Here is an 18,143-nt window from a genome sequence, read left to right as displayed (position 1 = left end):
AAAAAAAAAGATGCCATTTTCAACATCCTACTAGGAGTGGGGAAGACAGGAATTTCTGCAGGGCAGAAGAAATGTGCTGATTAAATTTATTAATGAGATTATAAAACAATCTTCTCAGATAATCACAAGGACTGAACTCAATAATACAGACGGCCTCTTCCCCTTTGGGCTTCTGTGATTAAATAACCATTAATTAATTAATAATTAATCATTAATGCGATCATTAAGTGGGTATCATCTGCAGCCCACTGTGGCTGAATCTGAGCTCCTGGATGGTTTTCAGTGACCCTGTACCTGAAAGCACACGCAGAATCAAAGTTTAAAAGGCAGACTTCTGTTCAGTGTGTTTTGCTCCTTGCCTATTTCCAAACACTTGAAACACATACCTTGCATATTTCCTACACACAGTACAGCTAAATACAAGAATTAACGAATAACAGTTGCAAACAGTTACTGACCATTGCTACGCCAATTTCACGGGTTTGTTTCTTGTACATTCACATTGCTGCCCAAAGAAGAGGCCAAGCTGAACTAGAAACTGACTTCAGAAACAAATAAAAGGTGAACTTCAGATATTTAAGTGCTGGTTTCTACTTTTTTGTTCCTAATTCTAGGCTACAATTTGAATGCATGTTTACCTTGCAGATGTGCAATACCATTGAAGCTTTCAAAAAGAACCTCTGGAGCAGCAGGACATTTTTTAAACTTATTTAAATACAAGCCAGTTAGGTATCAAACACTGCAAGAACAGATTCTTTCACACCAGTAGCCACCTCAATCTCTGAAAGCTGTAAGAAGATAACAAAAAGGCATTCCACTCTTCCCAAGCTTTCCAACTTCCACAAGTCTTTCAGACAACCAGAAAAAGAGAAGCAAATAAAAGAAAACCCCTCACTGTAATGCATACATGCACTGCTTCACCATCATCCCTACCTTCCCTGCATTCCCATCTCCTTCTCCACAGTTTGCCAACCACAATTAACATTTCACATCAGCCACCAGAAACAAACCAGAGCCAGGGCTGTCCAGTCTTCATTCAGTTCCACAGATGCTCAGCAACAACATTTCTAGAGTGACTCTCCCATAAAGAACTTGCCCCACAGACATAAGGTATTTGAAAAACATCAGTAAACAAACAAAAAAAGAGATGGAAAAGTGTGGGGCAAACTGCATTCAGCACTCAAAAATGTGACAACCATTATTCCTTCAAGGACTACTGCATGGAGATACAGAAGAATTAGTTTATACATCACTTATTTAATGTTTTATTTAGTGATTTTAGGAAAAGAAGCAGTACTGCCCTAGCAGGGTTTGCCACTATCAAGAAAACCGGAGGAATATTTGGAAAAAAGAAAATAATTCGCAGAGATATGGATGTGCAGGAATGGGGAGACTGGAATGTAGCCTCCTAATAGAAATTATGGTTCTTAAAATTTAAAGCAATAACAAAAAAGAAAGACCTGCATGTCTCAGTCAATTGGCAGCATTCACATGTGCTGTCAGTGGGGGCATCTTCCCTAAATAGGCAAACAACCTAAAATGCAGAAAACTGAGAAAACTTTGAGGCCAAGAAAGCACTTTTGTTGTTCGAGAGCCTCACAAAAGCTCACTCCAGCAGAGGACTCTGTGCACTCACATCAACAAAGATGACTTCATATTGCAAGAGGTGCAGAGACAAACTACAGCATAACCAAACACACCGAGAGCCCTTTTTAAAGGGCTGAACAAAGAACCTGGCTTGCTTAGTGAGCAAAACAAGGCTAAGAGGGAACGTGATTTCAGACAAGCATCTCAAATAAACAAAGGGAAAACAGTGCCCCTGCAACTACAGGACAGCTGCCCAACTGCAGAAGAGCAAAAAACATTCTAAACCACAGCACGTTAATCTGGAAAGCCTCTATCCAACAGAAGTGGAGTTTTGGAAATTTTCAAGCTTCTGTCAGGTGGAAAGGAGAGAGAAGCTTACCTGGTTTTGATATGAAGCCTGACCACATTATAAACCTTTGTTTTACTTTATGATGTTTCAAACTTTTGTTTTACTTTTTGATGCTTCAAGTTTGTCCACAGTATTGAAAGAAGTAATAAAGACATGGAAGTAAATGGACATAAGAGAAGTTTTTTCCATCAACAATCACTCACATCCAATGTTTTATCAAATATTTTCATGATATCTGTACCAGAAATTAGTTATGTCAGTGGAGTTAGCCTGTATATATTTAAATAAAATGTTTGATTGAAGTTATTTGAAACAGCAATAATACTTAGTAATACCTTTAATTTCATTAGAGAAATAATAAGACTTACAAAATCCATTAAGTGGCCAACGTGGTAAAACTACAATAGGCTGTATTAATTGTGGAAATGATCACAAGGGGGAGGGGTTGCTTGGAACATTCCTCCTGACACCCTTCAATAAATTAGTATCCAAGGAGTAACAATGTGCTTGTGAAATTTCTGTACAGGACTCCAGACTGGAACTGTCACCAGTACAAAGAGGACTGGGTAGTTATCCAGGAGAGTTCATGGGTTTTGAGAGCTGGAATGCCAGAGGATGGAATTTAATAGTACAACATGTGAAATCATGCGTTTAGGGACCAGTAACCTTTTCTGTAAGCTGAGAACTCATCACGTGGAAGCAGCACAGGAGGAATGAAGAGAGCAGTGAGGGATGGAAATCATAATCTAAGGACACTGACGTTTACATGAGCACAAGAAAAGCTCAGAATACTCATGGAAGAAAAAATGAGAAATTCCACTAGGCTCAGGAAGCCTCTGAGCTGAAATTAGAGAGGCTAGAGCAGTGCATATATACTCCATTCCTTATTTTATTTCCTGCAGCAGTTCCAGCCCAAGGTGAAAAACACTATTAGCACAAGTTATGAAAATGCACTGCACATAACTCTAATTCAATGGATCAGAAATTAAAAGTTTTGTAACTTCCTGACAAACAAGACAAGAGATGGTTTTCCAAACAAAGCACTTGGGAAGAGGAATTTAAGCTGTTCTAAAATCGTACTAATAAGTTCCTGGAAAGGACAGAAAAACAAACAGATGTATTCCTATACCTAGAAGTTTATGCACCCATGTAAAGGATCTGTTTAGAGCACATTTACAGTCTGGACATTTTAGAGTTCCAGCTCTGGTCTGTGCAACCAGCAGAACTTTAGAACTTTTATTCCTTCCTTTCAACGCACTGGCCACAGATAAAGGGTGGCAGCTCTAAGCGTTATTGAGCTGCTATCCAATGCTTTGCTACTCCTGTTCAAGAGTCAAGGGCTAAACTAACTGCCCAGCCCAGCCCTAGAAGGAATTCTCTGGCTCAGACAAATGAAGATTGAATGTCTTTTTTCTCCTCTGCAGGTAAAAAAAAGAAAAAAGGACATTTTAGTACCATCTGGAATTTTATTTAACAAACATCCTTCATGGGAGGCATTTGTTATCCCTTCAGTCAATTGCTCCTTCACCCGGCCCAGTATGGTTTGGAAGTTTGATATTGACTAAAACCTCAAGTTACTCAAAGATTTTGGGGTACACTCTGCAAGAATTTCAATACTGGACAACTGTGACACTGCTGTCAGCCCCTGCCTTAACAACCAGTCCTGCCCTGAAGCAATGAGCATTTGCCAACCCTTTTCTGATGGTTCCATTAAGTTTGCCAGGCATTCAGATTTCCAAAGGAAAACGCAAAGACTTCACACGTGACACGCGACTCTATACCCAAGATGTACCAGAGTTTTACTCATTTGATTAAATCGCTACTTTTACATCAGAGTTTATCTTTGTAAAAACCTTTTATCGGCAATGTTTGAAAGGTCTCTTAGTTATCCTACTTTACACGCTGGCATCTCATAGAGTAAAAACGCGTCAACGAGCAGCACATCCGTGCTTGTAGCTGCTCTCTGAACAAGAAACCGCACACGAAAGATCCCGACAGCACCCCCAGCCCTGGCAAGGCAACTTCACCCCTTCAGCCCCGTCTCTGCGAAGAGACACCGCAAGCCTTTCACTTCCAAAACTTCCCGGGGCTGCGTCCACAGCCGCGAGCCATTTCAAACCACAACAGCACCATCCACCTCCCAGCCCGGCCGGCAGGGCACAGCTCCACCTGCCGCAAACCTCACCGCGAATAGCGGGCAGGGAGAGGCAGCAGCCAGCTCACAAACGAACGAACGAACAAACACACGCCAAAAAAAAAAAAAAAAAAAAAAAAAAACCGAACAAACAGCGAAAACTCAAGTGCCGCCTCCAAGGAGACCTGTTGCTGAGCCCCGCCAGAGCCGGGCTGGGGGGATCCCGCATCGCGCCGCGCCCGGAGCCAACTTTGCCGCTGGATGAGGAACGAAGCGGGCGGACGTGCGGGGCCGGCGCGGGGGCGGCGGGGCTGAGCCCGGCCTGGGCGCTCTGCGAGCCGGTACTCACTCGATGAAGTAGCTGGCGCCCTCCTCCGAGAAGCCCTCCTCCCATCCGCGGGGCAGGTCTGCAAGGCACGGGGGACGGGGAAACAGAGAGAGCGGGAAGGAGGGGTGAGCAGCCGGCCCGCGGAGCCTGCCGGCCGCGGGGCGCGGAGGGGACGCGGAGGGGACGCACCTGAGCGGATCATGTGGCCGGAGTTGACGGGCTCGCCGGAGCGCGGATGCAGCCAAGTGGTGGTGCGGGTCAGGTCGCTGCGAGGGAGAAGCGCAAAACACGCACCTGTTAGCGAGGGAGGCAGCGGGGCCGCGCCGCCCCCCGCGCCCCCGCCGCCGCTCCCCCTTACTCGATGAAGAAGACGCGGCCGTCCCTGCACACGCCGTAGGACCAGTGCTCAGGTAGAGTGTCCCGCCCCACCGCCGCCGCCATGTTCGCCGTGCGCGCAGCCGGCCGGGGCGGGCGGGCGGGCGGGCGAGCGGCCGGCGCTCGGAGCCCAGCGCCCGGCTCTGCTCGCCAGCGCCACGGCGGGGCGGGCGGGGGGCGGCACCTCCCGCCCCTCGGGAGCGCCGCTGCCGCCGCCGCCTTTGTCCGCCGCTGTCCCGGCCCCGCGGGAACTGCCGGGCTCGGCCAGGCGCAGCGGCCCCCGGTGGTCACCCCCGACTTCATCCCCCGCGGTCACTCCCCGTGATAACTCTCCGTGGTCATCCCTCGCGGTCACTCTCCGTGGTCATCCCCCGTGGTCACTCTCCGTGGTCATGCCCGCAGTCATCTCCCGCGGTCACTCCCCGCGGTCAACCCCATGGTCACCCCCGTGTCATCCCCGCAGTCATTCTCCGTGGTCACTCCCCGTGGTCACCCCCGCGGTCACCCCGCACACATCCCCGCCGGCACTCTTCGCCCGGCCAGGGTCCGGGATTGTGTCGCGCCCGGAGCGGGGGATGTACAGGTGTGAGCGCACCTGGCTGCCGCCGTGCCCCGGGGACGCGCCAGGTGAGGAGGGACAGACAGACAGACAGACCGACCGCGGGGACTTTGAACCTCGGGCACAGCGTGCAGGGGCACCAAGGTTAAAAGCAGCAGCAGCAGCCGGCCGGCAAAGCAGGGCTGGGACCGGCATGGGGAGGGACCTGTGCCAGCCCCTGTGCTCACCTGTGACCCAGAAAACGCAGGAGGGTGACGGGAGAGCCCGCTCGGTGCGGGTCACTGAGGCTGGGCTGGCCCCAGTCACACCAGGAGCCGGACTGGTGCTGGTGTGGTGCTTGGGGATGCTCCAGCGAGAATTTAGTGCTCCGGTCACTGAGGATGTGGTTTGGGGACAGAGTGGATGGGACAAGCCAGGAGGGATCTGCCGTAGAGCAGAGCCCGGAGTTCTCTTGCTCTCAGCCCAGCGCCAGCCAGGATGGGTGCCCAGGTGGGGAGTCCTCGCCTGTGCCTTGGCTTGGTAACTGCAGCAGGACAGGAGGATTGACAGAGCCAGGGGGTTCAGGATGCAGAAATGCCTCCTTCAGTGAGGACAGCAGTGGCAGAGCCAGGCATGGCACCGTGGGGTTCTTGCTGTCCTGATACTGACGAAGAAAGGAGGGTCAAAAAGGCAGGAAATGGGACATTTGCAAGCTTGGCATAGAAGGAGAGTGTTAAACGGCAAAGACAGGCTGCAAAGAGGGGTGGGAAAGGGTGGGTGGGTCTGACTGGGGACAGGTTAGGAAAGAAAATCAGAGACCAACTGAGGACACGGCTGTGGGGGAGAGGGAGAACGCCAGCATGCAGGAGGAGAGTGTGAGAGGAAAGAGTGCTGCAGAACAGGGAAAATTATAACGTTTGCTTTTTCTTCTAAATAACCAAAATAAATCATCAGAAGAAAGTAAGAGGCAAGAAAAGCAGCATCAGTCAGGAGAGAAAGGGCTTTGCTCAATTTCACGCCAGTTTCAGACAACACTGCAGGTCTGGTGCATCAGGATTGCTTTGCGTAAATTTCCCTTTTTGACCACTGCTGGAGAAGATACTATATATACACTATATATACACTATACTAGTATCGTCTAACAACCAAGAATGCTCATTACTGTGGCACATCAGTGACTAACTGATACTCTCATCTTCCAACAATCCACAATCATAAAGGAGGAGAGAGTAGAGTATCGTGTAGCCCTACATCCTAAGTCAGAATTCTGATTAAAACTCGTAATGATAAAACTTCTGTGCTGCCTTTTTTTTTTTTTTTTTTTAAACCTTATTGGGTTTCCATGGCAAAGTTTTGGGAGAGGAGAGGCTGCAGGAGTGGTTTCTGTCAGAAGCTGCTAGAAGCTTCCCTCACATCCAACAGAGGCAATGCCATCCAGCTCCAGGATGGGCTCAATGCTGGCCAGTGTATCGGGCAAGGGATTCTAAAAGAGAAAAGAGTTAGCACGAAGGAGGAATTGCAGCCAGACAATGAGTGAGAACACGTGAGAGGAGCAGCTCTGCAGACACCAAGGTCGGTGCAGAAGGAGGGGCAGGAGCCAAGGTTCCCCTGTAAGCCCCGGAGGAACACGGGCATGCAGAGATGCAGCTGCAGCCTGGGGAGGACTCCACGCCAGAGCAAGAGGCTGTGACCCCGTGTGCTGGAGCAAGGACCTGCAAAGCCAGGGGAAGAGGAGCCCAGGGTGGGGCAGGATGGCTGGCAGGAGCTGTCACCCTGGGGGCACCACGCTGGAGCAGCGTGTCCCTGAAGGAAGGACCACAGCCCATGGAAAGGACCCACACTGGAGCAGCACAGGCACAACTGCAGCCCAGGGGAAGGGATTTCGCTGGAGAAGCTGATGGAGAGGATGGAGAGCTGTCTTCCAGAGGAGCAGTGAGAGGAGCCCTCCCCCTGAGGAGGAGGAGGAGTGGCAGAGGCAGCATGTGCTGAGCTGACCACAGCCCCCATTCATTCCCCATCCCTCTGTGCTACTGAGAGGGAGCAGGGAGAGAATCAGGAATAAAGTTGGAAGGATGGGAAGGTGCTTTTAAGATTTGATTTTATTTCTCTATATACTATTCTGATTTGATTGGTAATAAACTAAATTAATTTCCCCAAGTTGAGTCTGTTTTTCCCGTGACAGTAACTGGTGAAGGGTCCCTCTCTGCCCTTACCTCGACCCACGAGCCTTTAATTTGATTTTCTCTCCCCTGAACATTTGAGGAGGGGGAATCACTTTGCTGGGTACCTGTTATCCAGCCAGTGTCAACCCACCACACTGGCCTTTACAATTCTGAGTCTTTCTGGTTAGGTGTGAGTTATCAGAGCTGGCAGTAAGGTCAGTTCTAGTGCAATTCCACAGTCAATCAAATACAAGTTGCTTCGTTTCATTGCATGTTTAGGTCTGTGCAGAGGAGATTAAGACCAGCTCTTGCTCTGGAGTCACACATTTGCCACGATGCTCTAAGCAAATTTTCCATGCTCCATCAGCTCCATGAACTCACTGCACTGAGCTTGTAACTGCACCAGGCTTTGGCCACTCCACCACCGTGACAAAATGTGCTCATCCACCTCAAATGAATAGTAACTGCATTGAATAAACATTATTGTGGTTTGGGTTTCAGGTCCTAAAAGCATCTGTACTGGGTCAAACTGAATGTCTAATATTCTGTCTCATGTCCCAACAGGAGCAGGTGCTGGGAAAGAGCACAGGAGCCAGGCAGTGACAGGACACTCCCCTTCTTTCCTTAGCTCAGGTACCTACACCAGGGCTTGCCTGCACAGGCTGTGAGCTCAGAAAGCTCCTGCTCGAGGTGGTGTTTCCATATTAACTCCTAGTGGGTCTTTTCTGGGAACCTGTCCAGACTAGAGCCCAGTAACTTCTGTCATCCAGCAGCAGCAAAGTGCTCCTAATGCTCACCTTACCTGAGCTGTGTGTGAACAATCACCTTCTTTTGTTTGTTTAGAGCCCAGATCCCAATTCATTGATTTTCTTCAGTTCTTGCAATGAAAGAGACTGGGGTCACTAGTGCAGCCTCCTGCAGTGTCAGCATTGGTGTTAGACCAGGTAAGGATGTGAAAATACTCCAAGGACAGAAATTCAACAGCCTCTCTTAGCAACTAGTTCCCATGTGCTTGTGGTGAAAATACTTTCATTATATCAAGTTAGAAACTCCCTGTTCCCATTTGTCACCGTTGCCATATGACCAAATCCTGAGTTGATGCATCATGGTGCCTGAGGCATTAGCACAATATCACATACACCTGCACATTACAGACAAATGCATTATTGAAAAAGCAGATTTTCTTACAGTAACTTGCAGAGCTCTATTCCAAAATTAAGATCAGGATGAAAACTTAATCTAGATTCACAAAAGCTCACAAGCTGACTTGTGTTGGCCTCGTCAGGAGGAAGGTTTGTGATTTAGAGCCCTGGAGGAAGAATTCCTCCAAGCATCATTCAATAATAAGATTACCAGATTCTTCTGGTTCTTCTGTTCTTTTTTTTCTTTTTCAGGCTCTGGTTGAGTCCTCCCTGGCTGACATCAGACACTTTTCTATTACATATCATTCATTGTACCTTAGAGGCACTGACTGGAAGGAGCTGTTTGGGGTAAAATTAGGACTTTAGGGCCATAATATCAGGAACTCAGCTAAAGGAAGTGAAATATGCTCTTCAACAAGGGTCTAATAAAAGTTAGGATATTTGAAGCTCCCTTTGTTGGTAACTGGATAATTCAAGGAGACATCATGAGGTCTCTGAATACTGCAAGTTTGAACCCGCATTTGACAGCTTTATAGGAATGTGTCACAAATGTTCCTTGCTCTGTCTGCATCCTCTGGGAACGCTTTTTTGGATGACTTCATTAAATTGGGAGAGCACTGATACAGTTTAAAGTACACCAAAATCAGTCTCTCCACTTTCATCGAAACAGAGAATCACAGAATGGTTTGGGTTGGAAGGGACTTTAAAAATCACCTGGTTCCAATCCCCCAGCCCTGTGGGACAACCCAGCTTCACCCTGGCAGTGGCAGCATCTAAATACTCTCATTTCCTCTTTTTTCTACTTTCATTACACACATCCCCACCCCTTGCACCATTCAGGTCTGCATGTTTCCCTGCACTTTTTCAACCCTTCATGTGCTATAACTTTGCAACAAAACACGGAGTAGGAATCTGCAAATAATGCAGGGGACACTATATGAGAGGCATTAAAAAAAATAAAAATAAAGATGCCATTTCCTTCAGTCACAATTAGATCCAGTGTGTAGAAGGTTACAGAATGACAGCTGGATTTCAGCATGGTGTGTACTCTAATGATCTATTTCGTATTTTTTGGAGAATTCAGTACAATTGAATTTGATGATCTCAGAGGTCAAAAGCTGCTGCTATTTCAGGAAGCTTAAATGAGGTACAATGCATAGACAAGCCTGCTAGTTATGCCTTTTTATCATGACCTGTACATTTCATAAAGGATAAGCACGATTTCTAAAAGGTGTGAGGCCAGACAGAGGCAGAGCATTTGAAGAGTAATGAATCTGAATGATTAAATCCTGGTTAAGAAAGCTTATAAGCCATAATGCAAATCATCTCTTATGCCCTTTAGCTGCAAAACATGGATTGTGCCTTTTAGCATGATTTTCCAGCTCTGCTTGGAACAGCTGAGAATGAAAATCATGAAAGGTTTCATGGTGAGACGGATTAATTTACAAAACAATTTCAGAGCAGTTCATTGCCTGATTATACTGAAATATAGGTTGTGCAACCACATTGTTCTTCAGGATTGTGCAGTGTGATTCCCATCTAGCAGTGGTAAGTGCTTAAGACACCAGAAATTAGTACATTGATTTTTAGAGGTAGAAGAATGTATTAATCAGACAATAGGGGAAATAGGGAAGATATCCTGGAGACATTAGGCAAATCCACACTCCTGGAAAATTTCCAACATCATTACTCCAAAACTGCAATGCTTTTTCACATTATGGAAGAGCTGCACTAAGGAATCACTGTGGGATATTTGCTCAAATTGGGGAAAATAATTTCAGCTGTTGGATTCTCAGACAGCCTGGGAAAAGCCATGTCAGGAGAACAGTACCAACAGAACTCCTCAATTTGGGAAAAAAAAAAGGCCATGCACAGCTAGAGCCAATGTCAAGCTGTGGGATGAAGAAGCACTTAATGAAATAGATCAAACATGCAGAAAGATTTTTTTTTTCCTGTCTGAAGTCTTAAGATTGTTTAAAACATGAAGAGGACAAATTAAAAAGATTCAAGTCCAAGAACAAACATTACCTTAGTGGGTAGGGAAAGCAAACAAGATAACAAAAAATCATTATTGTATTATTTTGAAACTGAAGTATAGTTGATGAGATTTAATGCATACCAATCAATTTTATTCCTTGTTCATCCATGTCAGGATGAGTAGAAAACAGCTTGATTTATGCCCAGATAAATTTGAAGATGGATGATGCATAGAAATTTTCCCAAATGTAATGAGCAGTAAAGCAGCCTTAGTAGGAATATCATGGTATTTATTTCCCTTATCACCAATTGCTAAAGGCTGGCTCAGACAAAATTTCTGTCAGGGAAATTCTAAGCATATTTATTTTGTCTCGGGTCAGGAGCTATGAAAAGATGATCTGAAAAGAATCATTTTAGTCTCTATTTCTATGAAAATAAATGCTGGTTCAAACTGTTCAGATTTTTAGAAATAGATGGATGGACATGTAAAATTGTGATCACCTGATAGGTACTAAAGAACACCTTCATTGAGGTGGCTTGGCTTGGTGACAGGAAGAATTCACTGCAACCTCTTGAATTGAAAGATTTCTGTTATTGACAAGGAGAGGAAGGACAAAATCTGATGCAGTAAAGAAAGAGAAGCAACTTGCACAATGGATTAGTGCTGATGGCATGACTAAATCTAGAGCACGTGCTCATTCCTGCTCTGGAATGTTTTCTCTTGAACCTACAGAAGTCAGGAGAGCTAGACACAAGGAAGGGCAGCAAGAGTCACGAGATAGGTACAAAAATCTGGCACACCATCTGCATCACTCATTTCCAGCCTAAGCACTTTCCAGGACAGAATTTATATATTAATACAATGCCAAAGAAATCTTGAGCAGAACAGAAACAGTATTGTCACCAATAGATTGTGTTTTACCTTTTTATAAGTGCTCACATTAAATGGAACATCTTGTACACTTTTAGACAAAGTAAGTTTTTTTGGAGCCTATTTTCCCTGCAATAGATTGAGAAGTTTCCCTAAATTTCCATGGGACCTGTGTCAGGCAACAGAATTCTAAGGGCACCAAAAGATAAATATAGCTGATAAAATAAGAAATATTAAATAATGGTAAATCTATTGTTGAAGGAATTCCAAATACGGAAAGAGGAATTATTCATTTTCCTGGCCACTGGAAGGAATATAAACAAGTTCAGATTGTGTCCACAGTTCCTTTGAGGATGATATGGAGCATGACATTGTACAAGAATAGTTTGGAGGCTCAGTGTCCCCCTGTGCAGCAGGATCTGAGTGGAGACTGCACACAGGGAGCAGCCCAGACAGGGACACTGCTGAGCAAGACAGATGGGAAATGACATTGAGAAGGCAACACTGGTGCTGCATAACAAATCTCAACTTCTCCTACGAGTCAAAAAAAGGGTAATTGTCTTTAGTGAAAAGGTTTTCTTTTCCAAATCACCATCGGTTTTCAAAAGTATGTTCTCACTGAAAGTGCCCTTTGTGGAATCCAGAAGATACCTTCAAAATAATTCCATTTTCCTTACAAATGTCCTTCGTGTTTAAAGACATCCTACTGATTTACCTTCTAGATGCAAACATCTGAATATATCTAATTACTTCTCTCTCACCTGAGTACCCATTTGCCCAAAAGAATTGTATTCATAGAATGGAGTTAAGCATGTCCCCTGGAATGCACAGAAATGCACACAAAAGCAAAAATGAATGAATGCATTCCCTAATTACTGTCAATTTACAATCTCCTGTCACACCAGCTTTATGATTACTATATTTAACACAGTCCCATCTCCTCTTCATTTTCTCTCTTTTGCATTTCACAAAGTCTCAATAATTTACATACCCAACACCTAGAATCCACACACTAGGATATATTTGGTAATAAACTAAATAACAAATAGTCATAATTTTGTCATGACACTTCTCATCATTCTAAACAGAGCTGGCAATGGTTAAATATCTGCACAGTGCTCAAGTTATTTGGAGAAGGGAGAAATACAAAAGAACAATTATGTGCCAAAGTCACAGGATCATTTCCAGAAATTTAACTTGCATTTTATAATGAACACTTGAGGGTATTTCTCTTTTTTTTTTTTTTTTTCCTTCTTGGCAAAAGACACTGTAAGCCTGGCAGCACTGACAATCCCTCACTTCTTCAATACTGATGTACCTGTGACTATCAACATTTGGTTTGTTTTAAGCAGACACTTGAAGCCAATTCCATATTTATGAACACAAACAGACTCCCTGTCATTCCATGGCACCTAAGCATGAAGAGATGAGACAAATGCAAAGACAAATATCACTGATCCTTAAGACTAAAATCTTCAAAATTTTAAATCAAACTGTTCAATTCTCTGATGTTGCCTCAGGAATTATGCATTTCTTTCCCCAAAATGAGCTACCTCACTTGATTCCCATCAAAGCTTTTTTCCCCAGTTTTAGAGTCCACCATTCCATGACTGGTATTTTCCTTTTTCCAGCCCTTTTGGCAACTGCCATTTTTTGCCACTACATATTAAGGCAAGCAGAGTGCCACATATTCCCAACAATCTTCACTAGGATATTTTTTCCTAAGAAAGTTAAGACCCCTGAATTCACTTTTTGGGCTCCTCCCTAACTTTGCTCTCCATTTGCTTTGGGTGACCCAAAGCTTCACCCTGGAGTCCCCATAGTAGTGACAGACTAACCTGTTCAACGGGATGGTTTCCAATTTGAATATGTCAAAGATAAAACAGATTTTTTCACCTCATTTTTCTCCCAACACCCATAACTAGCTTGCTGCCACTCTGTGGATCATTTAACACACCTCTGTGCATAGCAAAGCAATCCCCACACAAGACTCCAGACAGGATTCCACTGCAGCACCTTCTGCCCTACCTTGCCAGGGATGGTATTTGTCAGCAGGCTTGTGACTTGCCAAGGTCTCAGTCCTCTTCCTAAAGAACTTCTTGCCAGGCAGAGCAATCTCTTCTTCATTGTGCTCTTCCAAATCCTCTTTTCAAAGACCCCTTTGCAAAAGAATCCAAGATTTTGATTGTCTGCTTGGCTCCAGAAGGAGGCAGCTGAGGGTTAATCATTCTCCTTCCTATTTCTGGCAGCATGAAGGGTGCATACCTCCCCACAGCTTCCCAATATCCCACTGCTCCAGCTTCTTCCTGCTTTTTATTACAATCCCAGCACCTGTGCCCTCTTGACAATCCTCCACATCGATTTTTGTCTCTTCCTATGCTCGGGCTCAGGTCCTTCCTAGTTTTTATTCCATAGTCTCCTGCTGCACACCTGTACCCCTTCCACTCTTGGCTTCAGTGATTTGCAACAGCAATCAGTTTCCAAAGACAATGTGATAAACCATCTATATGTGAGCATGACAAAACCAGTAGCTATAGAAACAGGAAAGCTTTAAACAAAACAGAAAAAATACAAATCTGAGGGATATCACTCAGCTGTTCCTCCACCCCCAAATATTGCATGGTTCCATAAATGTCCTCCTGTGTTCCTTTGACTGATTGTATCTCCAGCTAGCCCAAAACACTGTGAGATAAAAATAAAACTTTATTTTACTTGGCTTAAAGAGAAAAAATAAATAAATAATCACACACAACAAAACTAGGAAAAGGTTGTCTCTTTCCTAAAAAGAAAATAATAATATCTCTGTAAGTTACAAATCCAGGATAGGCAGAATTGTCACTATCCCAGCACTAAGGCCACTGGTGATACCTGTGACACATCTCCTGTCACAGAGCTGGAGAGCAGAACAGCACAGGGAACTTTAAAAACACACAAAAAGAACCTTCTGCAGGTTCTTGAGCAGAACTCTTGAATCTAACTGGACTGAGTCAAAGTAATAAAGAAAATGCTTTTTTTTTAACTGGCATATACTTTTCATTCCCTGGAGCCTGTGTAGGTGGACTTCCACAAAAAGCTAACTTGACCACTTGAAAGGTCAGCAAAACATTGCTCAGAAATTTGACACACTTACACCTGAGTCACACCTTTTCATTCCTGCACGTTAGAATATGCAGGTCAAAATAGAGAAACAATACAGGCTTAATTGATACTGAAAAACCTCATTATTTATATAGATTAAAAGAAACGAAACCATCTTCATTTACTGCAGTATTACCTTCCAAAAATTGTTCTTTCTTATTTGATCCTTCCTTCCTTGAGGGAGTAGGACTATTCCATATATCTTTTAAATACATACAAATGTGTTTCTCTTCTCAATAAAACCCACCTGAAATAGATTTCCTTTTAATCAGTGAAGTAAGTAGCCACACAAATCAGGAGAGAGAATTATGTATCTCAGCAAGGAATAGCCTGATATTTGTCAAACTGGAATATTATTATACCTGATCCAATTTTACACATTGACATCTCTCCATTGTTATTGATTAATGGTTAAAGCTCTCTAAGGTTGTTATACAACACTGTTATAAATAACTTATATTATTTAGATACATAATGGATGTGATCTCTACAAATGATGAATTATATCCCCCTTCTTAATTACAGCATCCTCTGAAATCTAATTTAAATAGTAGCTAAGCAGATTAAACTCAAAAGCAAGAACAACAGCAAATCAGTTTGCAAAATGATAAATTTATGGGGTTTTTCTCTCAGTGCTGTAGAGTTTTGCCACAGAATGTTTTGTAAAGTATCATCTTTCTCAATATCTTATTAGACCACTGTAATCTGGATTTCCATATTGATTCATTCAGTTTCAATGTCAATCAAGACGTGAAAATTTAATAAAAAACAACTCTAATTGCTCCTCGGAGACTCAGCAATAATTGCTGCCGTATCATCTCAGAGAGGCAGGAGTCTTTAACATGTTCCGTGTTTCAGCAAGAACAATTGGACGTTTCTTTTGGGCACTGCCTACTCCTCGAATCAGCATTTCACTCACTGAGATGTTGAAGGCTGCCTTAACAACACATCACACAGGGGCTACACTTGATAAAATTGAATCTGTGTTCTGTCAACAATAATTATGTGGGTGTTTTGCTCATTTCCTGCTGCAGCTGTCCCATGGCAACAGCGTGAAAACAGCGCTGTTTTTTTTTTTTTTTTTTAAATACATAAATGCCTGCTTTGATGGCACATTTCTGGCTCAGGTTTGGTGAGAAACAAAGACTTTTTTTGAGAAACTATCACAACTACTTCTATTCTATGCAAATCTGTAGGGAATGTGCTAATTCCCAGGTGGAGGGCTCAGCTTTGAGCTTTTTTTTTTTTTTTTGAGCTTTTTCAGTGGTGGCAGAAGTGGCCTGAGGCATTTCTAAAGAATGACAACAAGCCAGCATTTCCACTTCAGCCCATGCTCTCCACCTTTGGTGCATTTCTCAACCAATGCCTCAACTCAAGGTCATTATTCCACTTAACCTTCCTTTGGGGTTGTTTCTGATAACACCATGCTAAAATTCCGTGTTTTATAGAATTATATCCATCCGGAGTGCTGAAAAAACAGCTGGTGGTATCGATGATTTTGGCACATAAACTCTGGCACGAGATTATTTTGGTGCATGAGAAATCAGCTTTGCAATTTTCTTTTTTAAGTTTAAACTGTTCTGAGAATATTTACTTTTCTAAGATTATTTTATGGCTGGTGAACCAAGAAGGATAGGTGCTGCACAGACAGTTCATGAAGCAGTTACAGGATAAATTAGGATTTTGCAGGTTTTACCCTTGGCTCTGTGAACATCTGTGTAACAACACCTGATGGCAGCATCAAGTGCTCCTCAACTCCAGCCTTTCAAATATCAGCTTCACTGAGAAAAGTTGCAAAAATGATACCATTATGGGGTTTTTTCCCCATTATGAGCACCCCGACTAAACTTCTTTCATTTAAGTTGATACTAATGCAATGAGAAACATCTGGAGATTAACAAAGTGAACCAGATTCAGGCTGGATTTTTATAAGGAACCATTTAATAACCCACCATATGTGCCTGGGAGCATCCTTTCTTTTTGTTTTAACATTACAAAGGGATTTTAAGAACAGAATGTAAAATCCATAGATTTAAGATAAATCTATGATACAAATCGAAGAATAGAACAGTTTTTGCACTAGGGAAAAGAAACACAACTCAAAGTAAGGCAACACATCATGTCGAGCTGTACATTGGGGTATTACCAAAGCCCAGTGTGCCTGGAATGTCCAGAGTGAATCTTACACTGGCCACATATCAATTGTCCTTTGTATTGTCACAAGGATGTAAAGGAAACCGGCAGTGTTTGCTATCAGCATCTGATTAACCACTGAATTCTAACCGGAGTTTTGGAACAAAGAACAATTTTATTTGATGCCAACCATTGTCTGTGGCGGGGAAACAGCACAGTTTCCATTAGAGGAGGATGGATTTGAATTCTGAAAAGATGTGGGGATGAAATGCTAACTTAAACCAAATGAATATTCATATAGGAAAGTGAAAATAGGTGTCAAGGACTTGCTGCACTTAAGTCCTGGGTTACATGAAAACTGTACACCATTCAACAAAACAACAAGGTTTCTAATGATTACTTTCCCTATATAATTTATTCATCTATTCCAGAGCAGTGTTTCAGGGCTTAATGAGTATTTGTAAAGCTCTGACTGAAATGCACTCTCAAAATGCAAAACATTAAACCATTTACAATGAATGAAGTAGTGTAGATTACTGGTTCAGAAAAGCCACTGCAGCTCATCAGCATGTGCATTTGAAGGGTGCATTACTTCACCAGGGCCCTGTTCACAATCCTGTGCAGTTGAAAGGCTGAGTGTGCTTCCTTCCCACCGAGTCCACTCTGATGTCCAGGCACAGAGGAGAGCCTGGGCAAGGTTCTCTCCTCTCAGGTTTCACCCCATGTCACTCATATTTTCCCCATATGAGGCAATCTCATATCACATCTCAAAGAACTACTTGGAGAATAAATAAGATTAGCATGAATGGAGAATAAATACATTTGGAGAATAAATTAGGTAAGTAGCAACAGAGTGGTGTGGGTTGGAAGGGACCCTAAAATCATCTCATTCCAGCCTCCCACCACGGACAGGGACACTTCCCACGGGGCTCAAAGTCCCATCCAACAATGCCCCTGAACATTTCCAGGGATGGGACATCCACAGCTTCCCTGGGCACCCTGTGCCACCCTCACAGGAACTGGACTCACCTCTCGTTCCTTGCATGGCCACGTTTTTTTCCTGGAAGATCAGCATCCTGAATCAGAGATTTATAAAGTCTCTGATACAACAGATTTCTATGAGCACAAGTGGCAAACAAGATGACCTCATGCTCCACGTGCTGCCTGCTTGTTGTGCTTCTCTTGCCCATCCTTGCAGTGCCACTGCACCTCTTACAGATGCTGAATGCTCTTGAAACTAGATAAATGTCTACTAAAAAAAAAAAAAAAGAAAAAAGACATTAAGAAAATTAACATTTGAAAAACGAATTTTTTTTCTTCTTTGTACACTATGACAGTTGCTTTATCAGTATTAATAAAATCTCATGTGACACTAATGATGGTAAAGAGTTGTCCCAGTAATTCTACAG

The 18,143-nt window shown here is 43.6% G+C and overlaps 1 protein-coding gene across 14 annotated transcripts in view; it reads right to left on the bottom strand.

The window, feature by feature from the left end:
- Positions 1–4,853, bottom strand: part of PLEKHA7 (pleckstrin homology domain containing A7) — a 135,224-nt gene extending 130,371 nt beyond the window's left edge. For all 14 annotated transcript variants that reach the window (XM_088175642.1, XM_088175643.1, XM_088175644.1 and 11 more), the window contains exons 1-3: positions 4,757–4,853; positions 4,588–4,664; positions 4,420–4,477 (exon numbers count right to left, since the gene is read on the bottom strand). In XM_088175642.1, coding sequence (XP_088031768.1) covers positions 4,420–4,477; positions 4,588–4,664; positions 4,757–4,839 — 218 coding nt within the window. In that variant the 5' untranslated portion in view covers positions 4,840–4,853. The remainder of the gene's footprint in view (positions 1–4,419; positions 4,478–4,587; positions 4,665–4,756) is intronic.
- Between the last annotated feature and the right edge of the window lie 13,290 nt (positions 4,854–18,143).

The sequence above is a fragment of the Sturnus vulgaris genome, chromosome 18, assembly GCF_052056855.1.
Source record: "Sturnus vulgaris isolate bStuVul1 chromosome 18, bStuVul1.hap1, whole genome shotgun sequence".
In the NCBI taxonomy this organism is placed as follows: Eukaryota; Metazoa; Chordata; class Aves; order Passeriformes; family Sturnidae; genus Sturnus; species Sturnus vulgaris.
Note: the sequence above shows the minus strand (reverse complement) of the source record. Positions and strands in the feature narration are given on the sequence as shown.